The sequence below is a fragment of the Ptychodera flava genome, chromosome 17 (assembly GCF_041260155.1).
Source record: "Ptychodera flava strain L36383 chromosome 17, AS_Pfla_20210202, whole genome shotgun sequence".
NCBI classification, from domain to species: Eukaryota; Metazoa; Hemichordata; class Enteropneusta; family Ptychoderidae; genus Ptychodera; species Ptychodera flava.
The window spans coordinates 2673544-2693866 of record NC_091944.1 but is presented as its reverse complement, the minus strand read 5'-3'; the positions used below and the strand labels follow the sequence as shown (position 1 = coordinate 2693866).

Sequence of the window (20323 nt, the reverse complement as noted above, 5' to 3'; positions counted from 1 at the left end):
AAAATCTGGTCAACGTAGGTTTCATTTCCGAGGATCTAAAGTATGGAATGCTTTACCTACAGATATTAGACAGAGTACTACTCTTTATACTTTCAAACGTAACTTGAAAGACTACATAAGAAGGAATGTTTCCCTGTAGTTCCGTCTCTTGTACGCATGTCTGTGATATGTAGTTTTCTTTTCTTTTCTTTTTCCGAAAGAGCCCCGATGAAAATTACTGTACAGTAATTCGGCCGCTTAGTAAAGTGTTAATACTAATGATATACAAACAAATATTTTCCATTTTATCACAATCTGAAGACAAAATGGAGACCCTACTCATCGGTCACACCCGTTACTTTATTTAACAATATACAGTCGTGTATGGAGAGTCTCTCACAATTTTTGTTCAAACGAGTCCCTGTCTGGCTAGAAAGCACGTTTTAAGCAGTATATAAATTATAAAACCTTGGGGATTGAAATTTAAGTAGATACGAATCACTGACCGTAAGAAATGTTTGTGTTTCATTTATTGCCAATTACGAAGTTCTGTTATTCTATTGGCAGTTATAATAGTGAATGCAAAAGTTGTAATTAATTGAAAGTTTATCTCTGATGCTGTTAATATCTCTTGCTATTGATGGCCTCGTAAGGCTACGTTGACAAATAACGTTTGGAGGGGGAGGCGGGCTGGAGGAATCGCGATTGAAATCTTATTGTTCATCAGCTCCTTCTCGATACCCTCAAAAATTTTAAAGCCCCCCCCCCCCCCCCGTCTATATGATCAAATATTTTCAAGTCCCCCTCCCCCAAATCATCATGTAGCCGTATATTTATTAGGGATGCACGCAAAGAAAAAATAAACATGTATTGGACAGTTCTGCTGGCAAATATTCAACACTGCTTGTTATTAGCAGTTTATAGAGCCGAATTCCCTAGGAATTCCTAGGCAAGTTCTTAAATTGATTCATTTTAAAATTTATCAGTGGACTTTTATGATTTGTCAGTCAAAGCCGACTTGAATTAATCCAATAAGATCTTGCCAGGCCAGTGGCACCTGCTGAAGAGCACACAAAATGACAATGATGAGAGACTATGCCAATTGTGAATTCCTTGTTAGATTAGATGCTACTTACAAGTTTTAGAAAAAATGACAATACTGAAAGGTTAAAATATTCCATCAAATGAACATTTTCATTTGTGAAATTTTTGTTGTAATGATGGTAAATTTGGTAAAATTACAATTATTGTGTATAGTCAAATATTTTTTTCATTAGAGTCGTCACTTTACGAAGTTTTACTTTCGTGTTATTTTACGGGGAGAAAGTGAAAATCGAGAAAATCAAGCATGGTAAAACCCATCTTTTTTCTTTAATATTTGAGTTTCATTATTGTCATACGTCAGAACTCAATAATCCCTGATAACTTTCAAGTCTCCTGGTCTTCCATGTGTTGTTTTCTGGCCTGATCTTGTGTACAATTATGTCTCACTGTCATGAGCATCACATGCATTCTTCTTCAGCTACTTCGTAGTCAGAGTTATCTCTGTCACTGCCGGTATGAAGTGACAGTGACACTGCCCATAGGCAGTAGCAGGGTAGTGACTGTATTAACTTTGACAATTTGACAATAATTTTGTTCAGTTTACAGAATTGCATTCTTATTCTACTTGAACTGTCCAGTATTCAGCTTGCGAACACAGCCTGTGAATATATACCCGCATTTGTATCATTGACAATTGACTTTCAGTCTGGAGTCTAAATCAATTATCACCCAAAATTCACATATGCAGGTCTTGTAGACAAACTGATTTCAATTTCCAGTGATATTTTTCTATTTTGATCGATTTTTTCAAATTCATGATTGCTTCTATTTCTTTCTTTTAATGACGTGGACATGTTTATTTTAGTAACATTGGTTCGTTATTATCACCCGCATCTTTTCCAGTTAGGCTCTATAAAATTAAGTGAGAGTTACTTCCGTGGAATACATCAGACATCTTGCCTTAGTAGCTGAATACTCGGCCTGCTTCTGTTAAAGAAGATCATTTCTGGATCGACTGGGTAAGTAACGCTATTACTTCCGGGCTGAACACAAAGGTACTGCTTTCATATTGTATCTCAAGAGAAGTTATATCCACTTCAAACGGTAGACATAATCGTGCAAAAGTTTACTGTATGCGCAACCCACAAAAGTAATCGAAAATGAACTGTATAATGTTATTACAATGTTGTTCAAATTAATTGCTATGATTACATCTTGACTTTCACAATCAAGAAGTCCATCCTTCTTGCACCGAAAGATTATTGTAGCTTACTGTGGTCCACAATGTGCTCTGTCCATCGATACATGCTTGCGTGGAAGCGTTTCCACACTGTAATTACACATTTGTATCTGTGTCAGGGAGTAATTTGTGAGTTTTATGTATCGTCTGCCGCGAAAATTTAAATGCATTTTGTAATCACAAGAATGGCAAATGCTACTGGTTTTATTATCAATGCACTGATTGGGTCCGGGGAATACAAATGTAACAAGCACAAAAAACCCAAACAAAAAAACAAACCAAAAAACCCACAGAGGATGCACTTCAGTTCATAAAAAGAAAGCAGAGATGTTTGGATTGGGCTGAGGTCAACAGAAATGAGTGAGTAAGCCCTGTTGCAAATTTTTGATCCGCCAAAACTGGTAGGTAACTAAGGTAGGAGTTAGTAGTTATTGGAACAAACGTCCTGCGCTGGAAGATAAATACCGACGTCCTCCCAAGAATTAAACCTGATACCGTTTGATATGTATGTACATTGTGCAAATGTAAAAGATCACACTTCAATGAGGAGGAAATCAGTTTATCGGCTTTTAAAGAAAACCGTGATTATAAAAAATGAAATGGAAGCAGTTTTCTCATTCAAAATAACGCTTTAACAGAAGATGCTCTAGTAATACAAATGTTTGTGAAATGTTGACCCGATTTTTGCAAATGAATGCTAGCGATGCATTCGTTGTTTTCTATGCATACATGTTGTAATCCTTTCTTTAAAACAGAGTATCATAGCCAGAGAATATATGCTTTCAAATTTACCACAGATAACTTGTGCTGTATTTTGTGGATGCCTCTCTAGATCACGGATTTACACCCATTTTCCTCTTATCCGGCTTCCGCGCGGTCACCAAATTCAGTTCTTCACCGAACAATTAGCAATAAAGAGTTCCTATCAAAAGTGAGCAGATTTGAGTAATTTTCTCCGAGTAAATGCAGCGGCTTTTTTTTGATTGCTGATGGCATCAGTGTCATTGGTCCTTAGTTGGTGACCGCTATTTATTTGACTTACAGATTGATACATTGCGGATGCCACATGTGGGATATGATGCGTTTACAATTTTCGAAACATCTGACATCACTTCTCGGTCTATGCAAGAGGTCCATATATCTTTCTTTCACGAATTTGTCTTTGTTGTGTGTATCGGTACTTTGCTGTCTGCTCTGTGCTGTTTTGTGTCTATGTTTGTAACAATTGACTTATATGTATTACGAATTGTACCTACTGTTATATGGATCATGTGATTACTTTTCAAAGGTAGAGCGAAGACGAGAAAATGTCCATAAACTTCGGCTATTACTGCTGTTTTGATCAAATCGTATTCGATATATGGTATGATTCTCGTGGTATGACAGTAAATCTATGAAAGTTTCATACACGCATTTCATTCAGACTCTTACTGTAACACTGTCAATTACAGACTTACCTAGTGTGATTAAACTATGAAGTTATCATTCGTACTACTGGCTGCTCTGCTTGTTGGAGTCTGCGAAGGATCCTCTAGCGACTCTTCCCCCGAAAATGATTATTCTTGCATCTTAACTGTGACCCGCATTCATGATGCAATCACGAACAAGGTGATGTTAAAAGGAGCCGATTGCCATGACGACCTGCATGAGCTGAAGACACAAGCTGACCAGATAACTGCAGATGTTACCATCACAGCGTACCATGCATACGAGGATATTGAGGAAGATGGCAGAATTATATTTAGCATAACAGCAAGTAAATTGGACACAGTGTCTGCCGATGACTATGTGAGTAAACTAAAAAATATGTACAAACATTTTGCAAGAAATTTGCATTTAATGTTTTATATATTCTCTTACCTTCATTGCTTAAATGAGCAGATTGTAAATGATTATCACAGGTGCCATCCCAATACTATTATGTTATTGAAAGTACCAACAAATGTATTCAGGGCAAATTGCTGACTAACTTGGGTAGTACGCGCCTCGAAAGTGAAAGACTCAAACTTTTGGTCGAACTTTCCTGAATGAAACTTTCAACCATTCTCTTATCAAATCGACAATAAAAATCGGGGGACCACCGTTTGGAACTAGCGAAACAAATTACCCAACGTTTCGCGAGACATGAAATTAAAATGGCCGCCATTCCTGTGTTACCTATGGGGGAAAATTAAATTTTGGATTTCCGAAAAACTAAGCCGGTGAAAGTTTTTCTTATTCCTAAAGCTTTAAAATGAGCCCCCACAAGTGGTAAATCAGAAAAGAAGTGTAGAAATTTAAGAGTCCCGCCATCTGTCCCAGAGGCACGTTCTACCTTAATCGTAATTCGGAGGAAATGTATAAGGTGGTACTGATTTTGGTATCTTTGTCATTCTGAACCCATGTAAATTGAAGCTAGTGTGGATCTGAATGCAATATAGTACGAAGGGGGACATGTCACGTGACTTCCATACGTATTTGCAATGAATATGCGCACAATTCATTGCAATGGCTGATTTTAATGTCAAAAAATACACGAAATCAATGTTAAATTTTTCTATTAAGGAAGTAATGCATTTGCTATCAAATGCTTGATCAAATTCAGTTTGGATAATTACTTACTTTTCTGATTGATAAGACTCCGGGCCCTTGTTAATGAGTGGGAAAAATATCACCTGAATCGAATAACTTCAATCTCACGTTATGTTAAGTCGAAGTGATGTCTTTACATTACACAGGGAACTAAGATTGTAGCTGATGGCGACGTCGATGGCTGCTTCAACTGTACAACTGGCATTTATATCGGTCTTGGTGGAACAAAGAAAACTTGTATTCCAATGGTGAGTAGTGTTTCAAGTCAAAGTATATAATTGATTTAAATGTTGTACAAATTAATGAAATTGTCGAATTCTTTTTGAATAAAATATCCGTTATCGTATAGACTAACAAGCGCTGAATAACAAGACTTGTTTGTAGATATTTCTCTGAAGCAAACAGTCACATGATCTGAGACTCTGGGCCTATCACCATTAGAACATCTGCAAGCATGTGAAGAGGCCGTTATGGAATCCTTTTTGCCTCCGGGTAGATGTCCGGCAGATCATGAACGATTACGCGAATAGGAAGATACACTGCCCTGTTTGGCTTTGTTACAGATGCACTTCCTTCATCATGTGACATTTCCCTAACGCTATAGGTTTCAATCTAGGTAGCTCCATCCCTGGTCTACTCAGTGTTCCGGTCCTTTACCAATATATCGAAAGGGTCAATCCTAGCCCCTGCAAAATTCCACATTTTTATCTTGATCACTTACATTATGCTATCCTCACAACTATACACAGTGAATGTTCATGACCTCCCGTTAAAGCCATCATTGAGGATTTACTGTTGCTAGTAGTATGCAACGGCTGGGAAGACTAATTTTTATCGGTAGATTGTCATTATTTACACCAAAGTCGGAAACTCCCGAGACGCTGCACATTGGTCCAACGTTCTTTTTCATTCACGGTTACAAATTCAGAAATGTGGACGATTGCTATAAAGGGTTATCAAAAGGCAACAACTCTTTTTTAGAATATCTCGGAGTATATCATTGGCCACCTTTTTACAGATTATGCCATAAAAAATATTTCTGTTTTTGGTGGTTATTTTGACACAAACAGTGAACCGCGGAAGATACACATATACAGTCAATATTGACAAGGTTAATAATGAGTAGTTCAATATACCTATGGAAGAAGACCTTTACATTATTGCTGAAAGAAGCTGAAAAAAATGCAATAACTACTTTCATATTCTCATTGCTAACTTCTTCATCTCTTCCAAAAACCTAGGACTGCCTCTCTCAGTTTGACGGAGTATACGTGAACCCGCCTTTACCTGTCACCAGGAGTAATTTATTCACCAAGTGTATCAAGGAAGATAACGATGATGGTTCCTACGTCACGTATTGCAAGGACTTCACACCAAAGCTGTCACCAAGTAATGCCTGAGAAGAAGCGTGCATACTCGTCAACGGATGAAATAGAAAATGCTGTCATAATTCTGATCTCTTATTCTCGACAAAATTCATTTCGTCAATCTATGGCGTCCGCAACTTGAAAACACAAGTGAATGTCTTTGCAACTGATATTGAGTAAAGTGGATTTCTGTGTTGATGTGAGACAACATGCAAAGAATCGTATACTAGATGACTTCTTTCCTTGACATGTGGAATAATCTCAGCCATCTGTGCTGACTTCTTATCGAAATATGCTGATACTATTGTGATTTCTTCTAGCGTCTTGTAACTTGGCAGCTTTAATTAAAATGATTAGCTTATGCATTGACAATCGCTCATTTAATGGTCTTGGTTTTTATTGTACTTAGAATCATGTTTGTTTTTTGTTTGTGCACGCTGTAGCTGTGACGTCATGTATTCTGGATAAAATGGGAAAGGGAGAGACAAGGAAGGAGCAGTCTCTTGAAAAATCGTTTAAATCGGTAACTCCGAAAAAATTATGTTGAAAGAAGTAGGGAGGAACCGGCAGATAGGATAGATTTGTCGTCTTTTCCGTTCATCTCGGATTTCAGAAAATTTATCTATACATAGTGCGTTCAAAGACATGAAGAAAATTGCGAGTTATAAAATAATTGATCGATTTTTGTGTGATATTTCTCTAAGCAGCCATTACTATAGCAGTTTCATTTTAAATCAAGCATGGTAGCACATTGACACCATAACCCCGTTTTTAATGTGAAATTCTTTACCGAACAGCCAAATCAGACATTTTCAAGGGTTACAAGACTAATAGGTGTTTGTGCTTATCTTTCTTAATGTTGACAGCCGAACAAATCCATTACCCTTACAATTACGCACTCTGCTGTTTGTTACAGTCGGATTCCAACTACTAGACCCTAAAGATATATTGCTACCGGGAGATCTAATGATTATCCATATCTCTGAATTCTAGTGGTAATGTCGCCAGAAAGACACAGAGAATGCCTATCAGGATTAACAAAAGCGGGATCTTTATTTTCCGAATGGCTAATTCCCATTTTTAGCTTTGAAATTCGAAAAACGTAAATGAAAATGGAACTGCGAAGTACGATAGAATGTTTGCCACTTGACCTATATCCATGGTTAGTAGCTCAGTTGACGTTGAACAGAAAACTTTAATACCCGGGCATCGAGCAAGACCGTGACTTGTCTCAACTATTTAAAATCAACAAAAAGTTAAAATGAAATTCCTTTGTGTTTTCGATTGAATTGTTGGATCATGAAAGCACTGTGGATTCTCGAAGGGTCACTATAACCGAGATTATAATGGCAAGGGGATAGTGCTAGAAATGGTATTTTAACAAGCCGCAGTATTTACCACCAATAGGGAGCCTCTGCGAATGGTCAATGATGGTGTGACGTCATCATTTCTGTCATTGTGAGAGATAAGAAACTATACAATTTTGAATTCCTTTCAACACTAAAATGTATTATCCCGCAGTAGTGACCAAACGGAAGTTCTTTCGTCATGTGACAGTTGATGCCATCAACTAGCAGGGTATGCTTACCCATTCCAGACATCTTTTACCACTACTAGCTGTCAGTGGTTCAGGATGGTCCTACTTAACTTTGTAAATCACAAATGTCCCACGGACCTGGTAATGTATTACGTTGACTGAAAATGATTATTGGACCTGTTAAACGTCATATTCCCTTATACATGTGTGCTCCTATATCTTTCTGAGTTGGAATTTGCGTTTTATCTGATAGCAGAGAAAAAGTTGACCTTTCAACTGCTTACCCATAATGCTCTGTACTGTCATCGTGGTCGAGGAAAAGAGTTAACCAATTTCTTTCTTCAACTGCAAAAGAAATCACTCTAGGCGTGCAGAAAATGTTTTGAAAAACTGTGCTTAACTTTCAACGAATGTTCACCATATCAATAATAATAATACCAGTATATAAATAACAAACATGTCTATAAGTAACAAAATATAATTTCAACAGCCTCTGAACGAAGAAAATATAAATGGAAATATGGCATTTTATGTAAACCTACGAGTTTTCACTTTCTTGAAAGTTATCGGACCATATCAAGTGTTTTCCTTCAGCAAAATATTACGCCTTCCCAATTTTAACATCTATTACACAGTTATGTAATCTCAATGTAAATATGCATGTTTAAAAGGAATGCCAATAAAACCTTGAATATTGCAGTACATGTTAAGGTAGTTGGCGTATCCCAGGCCAATCCGGCGACTTTACTGAGTTGTCTTACCTGGATCAAACAGCAATTAAGAGCCAAGGGCCGCATTGTTGTCGATCTCTTGGAATTAAAGGTATACAGTCACCTGTAATGTAAATATGCCCATATATGGTCAAAGGGGCGTTCCCTGGCATTCAAAATGCCCGTGTGAGGGCGCAGTTTTTAAAAGCGGCCACCCACTTAAAATCTGTGATTGGTTATATTTTCTCTTTCCATTGTAACTGTGGCAAAATCGGAATAGGTGACAGTATACCTTTAACTAGCTTGTTTGGGTCTTTGACTGAGATGAGACGCTCGAAAAGGATATGGTTCACTCGACGCTTCATTACTCCGTTACAGAGTCGGAACAAGGAAAGCTTGTTCGATGGTCACCAATGGTTTCTGCTGTCTCTTTGCACCGTAGCGATGCAAAATGCAGATGGCCGCTAGGGAAGCTTTTAATGTTTTAACTTTTGATTAAAGAAACCTCTACAAACGCTATCAAACCAAACGTGAGTGACAGGGTATTAAAATAAGCCGGCAATTGTATTAAGTCAACTTTGTTGTATACAATAACAAGGGACAGGTATCGTAGGACTGGATGTGTCAAACTTTAAATGACAAAAAAACATGATGAAACTAATATTTGACTTGAAAAAAAAATTAGATAATAGCTAAATACGGGATGTTTTCACTCTGATAACTACAAATAAATGCCCAGTAACGAACAGTTATGATCATTAACGAGCTGCAACCTGATGGATCATGGAACGCGCCATTAACGAGTAATAATGAGCCAAAATTCATGATCAATCTTTAAATTAAACTCAAGCTGCTCCTATCTCACCAATCGTTGAAATCACGCCCTCTACGACACGTTTAGAAGTTACCAGCAACAAGCTGCACCATTGACTACGACAGCAATATGTATAATTCATAATAACAACAAGAACCGACTGGTAAAAGGAATCGTCAACTAAAGATAAACGACAAAAATAGCATTTGAATTTTAAGAACTGGGCTCAATCCCAAGGATCAAGCTTGTTCTAGTTTGTAAGAGGATTGTGGAGGTGACATAGCCTTTTCTTTACATTGGAATTGTAATCTAGGTAGTAAATTTTCTGGTAAGACAATCTAATGCCTAAGGGAGCGTTCAGTTATTATGGCCGGGGTGGGCCGGCAAATTCTTCCTGCTCATCAGTCAAAATAAGTGAACCCCCCCTACCCATTGCACCAAAAAATTGATGACCCCCTTTTAAGATGACAAAAATGTCATGACCCCCCTATTGCTTGAGTAAAGCTGTACACACAAACACTGCTGGAGGGGGGGGGGCAATAGAATAAAAAATAGATTCTCAGATTTTTGGAAATTAAGCCCCCTTACAAACAAAGGTGTTAATGTTTAAATTTCCCCTTCTAACTTGCTATAATTTGAAATTACCCCCAAAGGGATTGGACAGAAATTACAGGTGGATTGCAATATTTTGCGTAAGCGTGTGTGTAAAAAATTTTGATATTTGGATGTAATTGATAATCAGCTGTTGATAATGTTGATTTACTATACAAGGTAGTCTATGAGAAAACTATGTAATACTTTTTCAATACAAAACTATATCTATGCATTTATAGATATTTGACATCAATTGACATCAATGTACTTAGGTTGTTACCACCGGTATGTGGACAAAAAATTTGACTTTAGATTTTCACCAAAGATGTTCATCCACTATAAATGGGAGTATACGATAAAATTGTGAATATTGTTTTTCCAATGAAAAACTTGCTATACTTGTGCATATACAGACGTTGTATAATTAACATAATTGTACTTGATTACAATGTGATGGTTAAAGGTGCTTATATATGTTATGTGTACAAGAAATCTGATTTTGGAATTTCACTGAAAATGTTCATCCACTGTACATGGGAGTCTATGAGGAAACTATGAATAATTTTTTTCCAATACAAAAATAGGTGAATCTGTGTATTTATTTACTCTCGATTATTAATATCAATGTACTTGATTAGACTAGGGTGGTAACAAATGGATGTGTTCGCCAGAAATTGGATTTTGGAATTTCACCGAAATGTAGATTCACTGTACATTGGAGTCTATGAGGAAACTATGAATAATTTTTTCCAATACAAAAATAGGTAAATCTGTGTATTTATGTTCTCTTGATTATTAACATTAATGTACTTGATTAGACTTGGGTGGTTACAAATGGATATGTGTATAAGAAATCTGATTTTGAATTTCACTGAAAATGTTCATCCACTGTACATGGGAGTCTATGAGGAAACTATGAATAATTTTTTTCCAATACAAAAATAGGTGAATCTGTGTATTTATTTACTCTCGATTATTAATATCAATGTACTTGATTAGACTAGGGTGGTAACAAATGGATGTGTTCACCAGAAATTGGATTTTGGAATTTCACCAAAATGTAGATTCACTGTACATTGGAGTCTATGAGGAAACTATGAATAATTTTTTTCCAATACAAAAATAGGTAAATCTGTGTATTTATGTACTCTTGATTATTAATATTAATGTACTTGATTAGACTAGGGTGGTTACAAATGGATATGTGTGCAAGAAATTGGATTTTGATATTTCACTGAAATGTTGATTCACTATACATGGTAGTCTATGAGGAAACTATGAATAATGTTTTCCAATACAAAACTATCTAAATCTGTGCATTTATAGACATTTGATAACACATTTTGAAGTACTTAGTTAGACTAGGATGGTTAAAGGTTCACATGGTTGCAGGAAACTGGATTTTGGAATTTCACCGAAATGTTGATTCATTATACACTGAGGTCTGTGAGAAAACTATGAATAATTTTTTGATAATGTAAAGTAAATTAATTTGTGCTTTTATAGGTGTTTGACAATGGATACAAATGTACTTGATTCAAATAGGACATTTGAATGTTCAGATGTTGACAACAATATTGATATTGGAATTTCACCTAAAAGCATAATTTCACTTTTCATGGTACTAGTAATCTACAGGTAACTGTTAAATAATTTTCCTGACAAAACTTGCTATATCTCTAATATGTAAGTAATAGGAATTGTTCATTGCCCTCAGTGAGCTCAATTTACAGTAAGACAAGCCTCAGAATTGCCAAGGCAAGATGTTCATGTGACAGATAATTATACTTTTGTTCAGATATACAGTTAAATGACTTCAGAGAACGAAATCATGCAGCGAATCATTTTTATCTCCCAGAATATTTCTGAACACTGAAACTGCCTTTTGACGGGACGGATACTTATGAAAATTAAGTGATCCCCCCCTCTGATCTGTTTGAAAGATACATAACCCCCCCCCCCTTTGCAGTTTTCAAATTTAAGGTGACCCCCCTGGATTTTGCCGGCCCACCCCCGGCCGCAATAACTGAACGCTCCCTAACCCATGGCTTTAAACAACAAGACAGATTATACTTTAAGTGAAGTGCCCTCTTTGACAGAAATTCCTTACTTTTCATTTTTGGACTCTTGACAAAAGAGTGCAGTTATAACATTGCAATTATATTAAATAAAATGCAATTAAATGATAGCAGTGTTCTGAGTTTAGTTTTTTCTTCAATCTTAACTCATACAACAAGAATATAGCAGTCTTCGTCAGATAGTTAACTTGTGCTGAGCGACTGGACCGAAAGGACAGGATGGGAGGGCTGGTGTTTTCCAGAAGTGCAAGTAAGTTATTATTGAAAGTTTATCACTAACACTGTTCATACCATGTTATAAACAACCTCATAATAGATAACTCAGCTTTATGAGGGTCCAAATCACTGAGCAGCCAAATAACAGGGAGGTTACCCTTTGATTCAAGATTTAAATTTCCAGTTAGTGTGATATTATAGACCAGTTGATGACTATTTGTGATCGATTTATACAAATTTATGATTGGTTCTAATTATTTCTTTTAGTATGTATGTTTTTGCATACATTTTCTGGTAATTATCATCTGCATCTTTTCCAGTCAGGTTCTATAAAATACAGTGAAAATTACTTCCATAAAATGCATTAGACATCTTGCCTAGCTAAATACTCGGCTTTGTTCTGTAAAAGAAGATCATTTCTGGATCAAGAGGATAAGTAACAATATGACTGCCGATCTGAATGCAAACATACTACTTTTATATTGTATATCCACTTCAATTGTAGACATAGTCATGCAACAGTGTACTGCATGTGCAACCCACAAAACTAAGCGAAATGAGAATTTATAATGTTATTACAAAGTCGTTCGAATTAATTGCTATGAATACATCTTGACTTTCACAATCAAGAAGTCCATCCTTCTTGAACTGAAATATTATTGTAGCTTATTGTGGTCCACAGTGTGCTCTGTCAATCGATACGTGCTTGCGTGGAAGCATTTCCACACTGTAATTAGACATTTGGTATCTGTGTCAGGGCGTAATTTATGAGTTTTATGCATTGTCTCCGGCAAAAATTTAAACGCATTTTGTAATCACACCAATCGCAAATGCTACTGGTTTTATTACAAATGCATGCAGCTGGGTCGATGGAATAAACTGGTTCAAATTACTGACAATTATACATGTGATTAAGAGTTTCAACTCCATATTAGAAACGGTGGCCAAGAAAGAAGAGGCCGGATTTTAATATTCTTAATCAAAATCGACTCGCTATGAGTAATTGTGTTTGGTTTCTGGGAAATGTACGCAGACAACGCGGTTATGTTTCCCAATTCTTCTGGACAAGAGTATTAATATATATACATGTAATATACAGAGTTATAAATGTCCTTTTCAACGTTTTCATATTGATAAAATCACCATCCTTAATCCCATCTATATACTATGTATATGGCGTTTACGATCAGAGTCAGCTGCATTAAAATTGCGATTTTAAAGTGATATTTGACATGAATAATGTGTAAAGGCGTCTTAATAGTCCCCTTGGTAGGCCTAAATAGATATGGATCTTAACTTTATATCTAAGTATGACTCTAATGGTCATTCTTTTAAGTTGTAAATTCTTTGCAGATTCGTCTTTGTTGTCTTGCCCCCTACAATGCAGCAATTATCAATTACAGACAGAAAAATAGCATCATAGACTAATAAAGTGACTTTTACAGGTGTTAAAGGACGCAGCTCTTGGTCTTAGAAGTGTTAATAGACATAGCATTGTTTGAAATCCAGGACGAAACCAGTAAAAATTACGACTCAAACTTCCACCTGATCATCAGCCGACGTGTCTAAGTCGCCAACTTTAAGACAAGGGATGATCATGGTTCACAAGATTCAATACTTTACAAAGATCTAAAAATGATAAGCCACTATACAATCCATTATCAATATTCCCTAGACTTTGGTCTGCATGGCATGAGTGAAATTGTCTGAAAACAGATTGAGATATAACGATTACTTTGTTTGAATTGATATAATTATGAAGGCTACTAAAAACATGTTTCCAAAGTATCTTAGATCAGTTAGAGTTGAAATAGACCTTCAGTTGCAAATAAGATTATTTGGTACATTTTCAGGATTTGAACAACTGTAGTGCAACGAAAACAATTTTGGAGAAAAGAACCATAAACGCTTGAATTCTTTAAAATGTTGGCAACAGAGTCGGCGATGCTAGCTGCACCTATTGTGAGGAGTGTTGGAGAAACTTTATCGTTACCCTCAGTCTGAACTATTTTACTGAAGAATGTTGTGCATAACAAAAACAACGGAAATCGGGGGGAAAGCTCACATCACAAAAATACAGCATCTTCGTCAGATTGTTCACTTGTGCTGAGGGACTGGACAGAAATTACAGCGTGGGAGGGCTGGTGTGTTCCAGCATTGCGTTTAAAGTTATAATTGAAAAGTTTTCAGTGACACTGTTCATATCTCCTGTTATAAATGGCCTCGCAATAGATAACTCAGCGTTGTTGTCGTCCAAATGAAAGAGAGTTAACCCTTCGATTTATAATTTAAATTTCCGGTCATATTATAGACCATCTGGAGTCTATTTGTGATCGATTTACTCAAATTTATGATTGGTTCTATTTATTTCTTTAAGTATGTTTATTTTAGTATACAGTGGTAAATAATTATCACCCGCATCTTTTCCAGATAGGTTCTATAAAATGAAGTGAGAGTTACTTCAGTGGAATACATCAGGCATCTTGTCTTAGTAGCTGAATACTCGGCCTGCTTCTGTAAGAGAAGATCATTTCTGGATCAAGTGGGTAAGTAACCACATATAGTATCCATCGACAGAGTACAGATTACAATAAGCTACAGTCATCGTTCAGTACGAGAAGACTAGTCTTTTAGGTAGTGAAAGTCAATGTTAAATCATAACAATATTAATTTGAGTGACATTTTAAGAACATTATATATTATGGCTTTTGTGGGGTTGCACATAAAACAAACTGTAAAGTTACAACCCTTACTTTGAAAAGAGATTTGGTACCTTTGTCATGGATTAGTTTGTATCGTCTGTAGCGAAAATTAAAATGAAATTTATAATCACATTAATCGCAAACGCAACTGGCTTTATAACAATTGCACATATTCGCCACAATTCGGATTTTTGGATATAAAGCTGACAGATAAAGCACAAAAACCACAGAGGATGTACTTTAATTTATCAAAAGAAATAGACATCAAATCAGGTCCAATCATCATTATCATTCAAGGTAACTATGAAATTTACCAGGTCCAAGGAATATATCGAAAATGACAAAGGCTATGGGGTCATCTTGAACCACGAAATAGTGGTGGTACCAGGTGTCCTGAATGGGTAAGCGTACCCTGCCGGCTAGCTGCACCCGTCAAGATTGACCCAACGCGACAAATCCATTGTTATTTGGTGAATTCACCAAATTACTTTTGTGAGTCAAAATTTGGTATGCTGTCACTCATCATTCGAGAAACAGACAGGTCATATTTTGATACAACATCTCCATATCTACCGTAGAACTTCTTACAGATTTCACTAATCTACTTTCTGAGAATCCTTGATTGCCTCACTAACTTTTGAGCTAATAGGATGTGTCTAGCTCGAAAGTCTTCATATGAATTGCATGCTCTACTAAAGTAAAGTCTAAAGTATTGACAGCTGTTCGTGTGAGTTGGTTTGTCTGATGCAATTTCTGGCATTCAGAAATGTTAGGTACGGTAGGACTTAGAGTAGTCCTTATTGATACAAATACCCCGTATGGAAAAATGAATACCGAGATCAGCCCAAGAGATAAAACTGATCTCGTATAATGTGTGCGTAAAAATGTAGCGACCGTAAGAATACCCTTGAATGGGGAGGAAATATGTTTATCGATTTTTAAAGAAAACTGTGATTATGAAGAATGGAATAGAAGTGGGTTTGTCCTTCAAAATGAAGCTTAAGGTAAAATGCGTCCCGGATAATTATTTTATTTTATTATTTTATCAAACCTACTGAACGAGGGTAGCTTGGTAAGCTTCAGTAAAGATGCTTATCTCCTCGAGGCCCTTCAATTGAACATACATCCTGATACAAAGCGGGACTATATGAAACATTGCAATCGAAGATAGCACAATACAATGAAAACGAAAAAGGTGGATTAAAACAGAGAGATATTTACAGATACCTTTGCGATTCGCCTATTTACACCAAAGGAATTAAATCAAGCCTACGGTTTACAGCCGGAAGTTTGTCTCATATCACGCTTTCGTGTGGTTACAAAATTGTGTTCTTCACCACATAATTGACGAGAAATAGTTCCTCTCAAAATTTGGCAGATTTGGATAATTATCTCAGAGTAAATGCAGCGATTTTTTTGTTGTTGAAGTAACAACTGAAGAGGAAATGTCAATAAACTTTGGCTATCACTGCAGTTTTCATCAAATTGCATTCGATAAATCGGTATGATTTTCATGGTATGATAGTTAAGGAACTATGAAAGTTTCATACACGCATTTCATTCAGACTCTTACTGTAACATTGTCAATTACAGACGTACCTAGTCTGATTAAACCATGAAGTTATCATTCGTACTACTGGCTGCTTTGCTTGTTGGAGTCTGCGAAGTATCTTCTAGCGACTCTTCCGGGGAAAATGATTATTCTTGCATCTTAACTGTGTCCCGCATTCATGGTGATGCAATCTCTAGCAAGGTGATGTTAAAAGAAGCAAAATGCCATGACGACCTGCAGGAGCTGAAGTCACAAGTTGACCAGATGACTCCAAATACCAACGTCCATTCAAACCATGCATATAAGGATATTGAGGAAGATGGTAGAATTATGTTTGAAGTAAAAGCAAGTGAATTGGACGCACTGCCTGTCGAAGATTTTGTGAGTAAATTCAAAACATGTACAGGTATTTTGCGAGAAATGTGCATACAAAGTTTGATATGTTCTCTTACCTTCTTAGTTTAAATGAATTAGAAATCTTGATCAGAGGTGCCAATACTGTGATGCTATTTAACGTACCGGCAAATGTATTACGGGAATATTACTGACTACACTGAATCGCAATTTAAAGGCAGTATCCAAGGTTATACTGATTTGGGTATCTTTGTCATTCTGAGTCCGTTTAATTCATGAAAATGTGGATCTGAATGCAATATGCGAAATGGTATACCAGTATACTGATGGCGCAAATGTAGCAATCTGGTTGGTCTAGACGTGAAGAGAAGCGTGGCACAATCGCGATGTAACACGATTGGCGCACGGTCGCTCTCGACAAGAGCAAAAATGTATTTCTGACGTTCCATTCCAAAATTTCAATATACTGATGTGATTCACTTGTACGCCTGCATGTATGCATTCGCTATTGCTCCTGCAAACATGCACATATGTCATGAACTGTTCAAAATCTCGTGGTGCACCGTCGCTAGGTGTGCTTTATTACTTAACCACAATAACGTACGAAGGAGGTACATGTCGAGTGACTTTTCCATAGTATTTGCAATGAATGTGCGCACAATTCATTGAAATGGCAGATTTTAGTGATACACGTATATGAAACTTTTCCATTAAGGAAATAATGCATTTAATATCAAGTGCTCGATCAAATTCAGTTAGGATAATTACTTCCTACTGTGATTAAGTAAGACTGCCTTGCTAATGAAGGGTCGAACAACACATGCACCGACGGTGTTTTAAGTGGAAGTGATGTCTTTACATTACGCAGGGAACTAAGATTGTTGCCGCTGACGACGTCGATGGCTGCTTTGATTGCATAACTAGCGTTTACGCCAGTCTTGGTGGAACGAAGAAAACGTGTACTCCATTGGTGAGTAGTGTTTCATTTAAAAGTATATATAGTTTATTTCATTGGTATACGTGTCCACGAATTGTATAATTCATTTAGAATAAAATGTAGGCTAACAAGCGGCCATTGTTATTATTATTATTGTTTATTTCAGGCTAAGAATGACCCGCAGCAATAAAAAAGGAAATAAAATTTCAACACCCGAAATTCTTATTTGAATGATATTTCTAAAGTTAGTCCAAAAGGAGGAAAGTAAAAATGGATCAGAGTCATTAAAACTAAGAATTAAAGCATTCTTGGTCTCAAGTAGACGTACGCTAAAGTTAAAAAGTGAATTCAGCAGAAATGAAGAAAATTTAGAATATTGTTTTGTACACAGTATTGGTGGGCGATACTCCAGAAACCTTCAAGGTAAAGACAATACGCATCGAATTATTATAAGCCAGTTTCATAGTATTCGTCTGTTTTGCACCATAATCAATCAAATATTCAGACAATAAATAACAGACCAAAACAGTCTAAACAACGTTTGTGAATGCATGAAAGAACAATGATTAAATTACGGAGGTCAAATTCGCCCTGGCATATATACTAACACACACATACTAAATGACGACAGAATTCACCCCAAATAATTTTTCACTGCGATTATTCACAGAGATACATTGTTGATATTTTTGTAGCTTGCATGATTTTGCAAAGAAGATTATACTCTTTAGTATACTTAAGAAATGTACATAAAATATCATGATCATCTCCGTACAGTTCGCATATCTTGATCAATTTTCTAAAAGACTTAATAGACGGACAAATCATACCAGATCATCGGCATATAATAAGTGGTTGATTATTTTACCAGCTTTATAACCTCCAGTTCCGGCTCTTTCATCTGGGAAGCAGACCTTGAAATTATTGCTGACAAAAGCTGAAAAAATGCAACAGTACCCTTTCATCTTGTCATTGCTGACTTCTACATCTTTTCCAATAATCTAGGATTGCCCCGCGAAGTTAGACGGAATATACGTGAACTCACCTTTACCTGTCACTAAGAATAAATTATTCAACAAATGTATAATGGAAGATAGTGATGACGGTTCCTTTGTCAAGTATTGCAAGGACTTTACGCCAAAGTTATAATTGACTGATTAACACCTGAGAAGAAACGACTGCCCGCTTGCTCGTCAACGGATGAAATATGAAACGCTATTATAATACCCTCGTTCTTTGCTAACTCATTTCGTCAATACCTGCGATGGCGTCTGCAACTTGAAAGTTTAAACAATCATCATCTTTTCAAGAACTTTTAGCCGCTGTAGGGACCACAATATTACCACTGTCTCTTCATCAATACCATTTGATATTGAGTAAAGTTATACGTTAATTTCTGTGTTGATATGATGCCAAAAGGAAAAGAATCTTAAGCGAAATGTATTTCTTTCCTTGACACATGGAGAATTCTCAACCATATGTGGTGAATACTTATCGAAATTTCCTGATGTTATGATTATAAATTACTTCAAGCGTCTTGTAACTTGATGATTAGCTGATGCATTAAAAGTATCTCATTTAATCGTCTATTATTGTATTCGGAATCATGTTTGTGTGTATCTGTGTTTGTGCACTCTGATGCTGAGGCGTCTTTACCATGGATAAAATTGGAAAGGAATAGACAAAGAAGAAGCTTTCTCACATTCCTGGGCACTAGGAGTGTAGGATCGATGGTGTGGGAAAAATCGATCCCACACTCAGAAATCGTCCAAAACTTTGCTGTATATATTACACGAGCTCTGACTGGATGATAAACAGCCTTTCGTTCCACTCGCAAAATATTATCCAATGGCACACGGACCGGAACTACAAAGTAGGCAGGTCAGAGTACAGTGGCAGACGACAACGTTGTCACGACTTTTGATAATGTTGTACGTCGTTGGTGACAGACTCGCAAAAGACGGCCTAATTTCCAAATAAATGGTGAACATAAGTCACTTGCAACATATAGCCATTTTTTTCTGTTGGACATCTCGTCCGTAGCAGTAGTTGAAGTATCGGCAGTGGAACTAACCACGGAGTTCGCGTTTGTGACACGGAATACTACAAGGCCACGAAGTGGGATAGTCACTGATACAGTTAAACATCCAATGTTTCCTGTGTGAATTTAATGCATATTGTGGTCATGTGAGAAAAAGAATCTCACACATCAAGGACCTTGGATCAGATTTCTTAAACTTATTGGGGATATTTTGTCTACGGCGAGTGTGAGAAAAAATGTCCCCAACTCGTGTGAATAATTCAATCCCAGGTCCTTGGGGGTGCGAGATTCTGTTAGTCCCATGAAAAGAAAAGTTAATTAGGTCTGCCTACTTGAAGTGTGAAACACGTGAATCTAAAATTAGAAAGATAAGCTTACATCTTACATACTGATTTTAAGCAGTTCATGATTCTCGACAAAATTATGTTGAAAGCAGTTGGGGTCGGATAGGATAGAAGTATCGTCCTTTCCCTTTGGCACAGATTTCCAAAAACATATCGATACAAACGGCGTTCAAAGATATGAAGGAAACTGCGGGTTATAGAAAAGTAATGGAGTCAGGAAATGATGTTTCTGTCTAATGTTGA

The 20323-nt window shown here is 36.5% G+C and overlaps 2 protein-coding genes across 2 annotated transcripts; both read left to right on the top strand.

The window, feature by feature from the left end:
• The first annotated feature begins 1903 nt into the window (after positions 1-1903).
• Positions 1904-6580, top strand: LOC139115144 (uncharacterized). The gene is made up of 4 exons (XM_070677052.1): positions 1904-2042; positions 3715-4051; positions 4981-5082; positions 6076-6580. The coding sequence occupies exons 2-4, from the start codon at positions 3737-3739 to the stop codon at positions 6232-6234; spliced, it is 576 nt and encodes a 191-aa protein (XP_070533153.1). The 5' UTR covers positions 1904-2042; positions 3715-3736; the 3' UTR covers positions 6235-6580.
• Positions 6581-14627: 8047 nt separating this feature from the next.
• On the top strand, positions 14628-19235 carry LOC139116434 (uncharacterized). Its single transcript, XM_070679070.1, has 4 exons — positions 14628-14696; positions 16446-16785; positions 17627-17728; positions 18701-19235. Exons 2-4 carry the CDS (start codon positions 16468-16470, stop codon positions 18842-18844), a joined length of 564 nt encoding a protein of 187 aa, XP_070535171.1. The 5' UTR covers positions 14628-14696; positions 16446-16467; the 3' UTR covers positions 18845-19235.
• Positions 19236-20323: the final 1088 nt, after the last annotated feature.